This window comes from Sphaeroforma arctica, assembly GCF_001186125.1.
Source record: "Sphaeroforma arctica JP610 unplaced genomic scaffold supercont1.5666, whole genome shotgun sequence".
In the NCBI taxonomy this organism is placed as follows: Eukaryota; class Ichthyosporea; order Ichthyophonida; genus Sphaeroforma; species Sphaeroforma arctica.
Window position 1 is genome coordinate 999 of NW_014034892.1, and position 892 is coordinate 1,890.

Here is an 892-nt window from a genome sequence, read left to right on the forward strand (position 1 = left end):
GCGAATCGGCCCTTGCTCTTCATTGGGCTTATATCTACACAGGCAGCGCTGCTATGTACCCAAAGTGGTAGTCTGTTAATAGTAGGTATTCATAGTTTTATTGGGCTTATATCTACACAGGCAGTGCTGCTATGTACCCATAGTAGTAGTCTGTTAATAGTAAGTATTCATAGTTTTATTGGGCTTTTATCTACACAGGCAGTGTTGCTATGTACCCATAGTAGTAGTCTGTTAATAGTAAGTATTCATAGTTTTATTGGGCTTATATCTACACAGGCAGTGCTGCTATGTACCCATAGTAGTACAGCAGGCGCGGCGTTCACAATGGCACATCTGACTGAGTCAACTTATTCAGACTTAACACTGTACTAAGCACTTCTTGGTTGTGACTAAATTTCTAAGTGTCTGTTGATGGTAAGTATCTACAACCTTATACGTTAACCTTGTACGTTGACGTACCTCCTACTCTGACGCATGGGCCTCGTGAGACCTCCAGTGCAGGCCTAGTGAAAGTAGGTATCGGTAGGTAGATATATATATACGTTATCAATTTACGTTGACGTTTATGCTGGTCTGATACGTGTATGTCTTGTCTACCCCACTCCCCGCAGTATTCCTGCTTGAGATTCGGGCGAAGGTGCAGCGATGTATTGATACGCGGAACAAGCTCATAGAAACGCGAAGAAAGCACCGGGAAGAGCAGGAACTATTGCAACGCATGCAACTAGAGCAGAAACTCAAACTCATGCAACAACAGGAGCAGTACCAGCAGTTCCAGCAGAGCCAGTACCAGATGCAGGTAACGGGTTTAGGGTTAAATAAGCATACGTATGCTTGTGTTTTAATGCGTTTGTATATATGTATATGTATATGTATACGTGTATATATATAT

General features: G+C 42.4%; 1 protein-coding gene across 1 annotated transcript; it reads left to right on the top strand.

Annotated features, from left to right (window-relative positions):
• Positions 1–611: 611 nt before the first annotated feature.
• Positions 612–799, top strand: SARC_15135 (hypothetical protein; the record flags this gene model as incomplete). Its single annotated transcript, XM_014290740.1, has 1 exon — positions 612–799. A coding segment is annotated over one exon (188 nt), but the record flags the coding sequence as incomplete, so codon positions are not given.
• Positions 800–892: the final 93 nt, after the last annotated feature.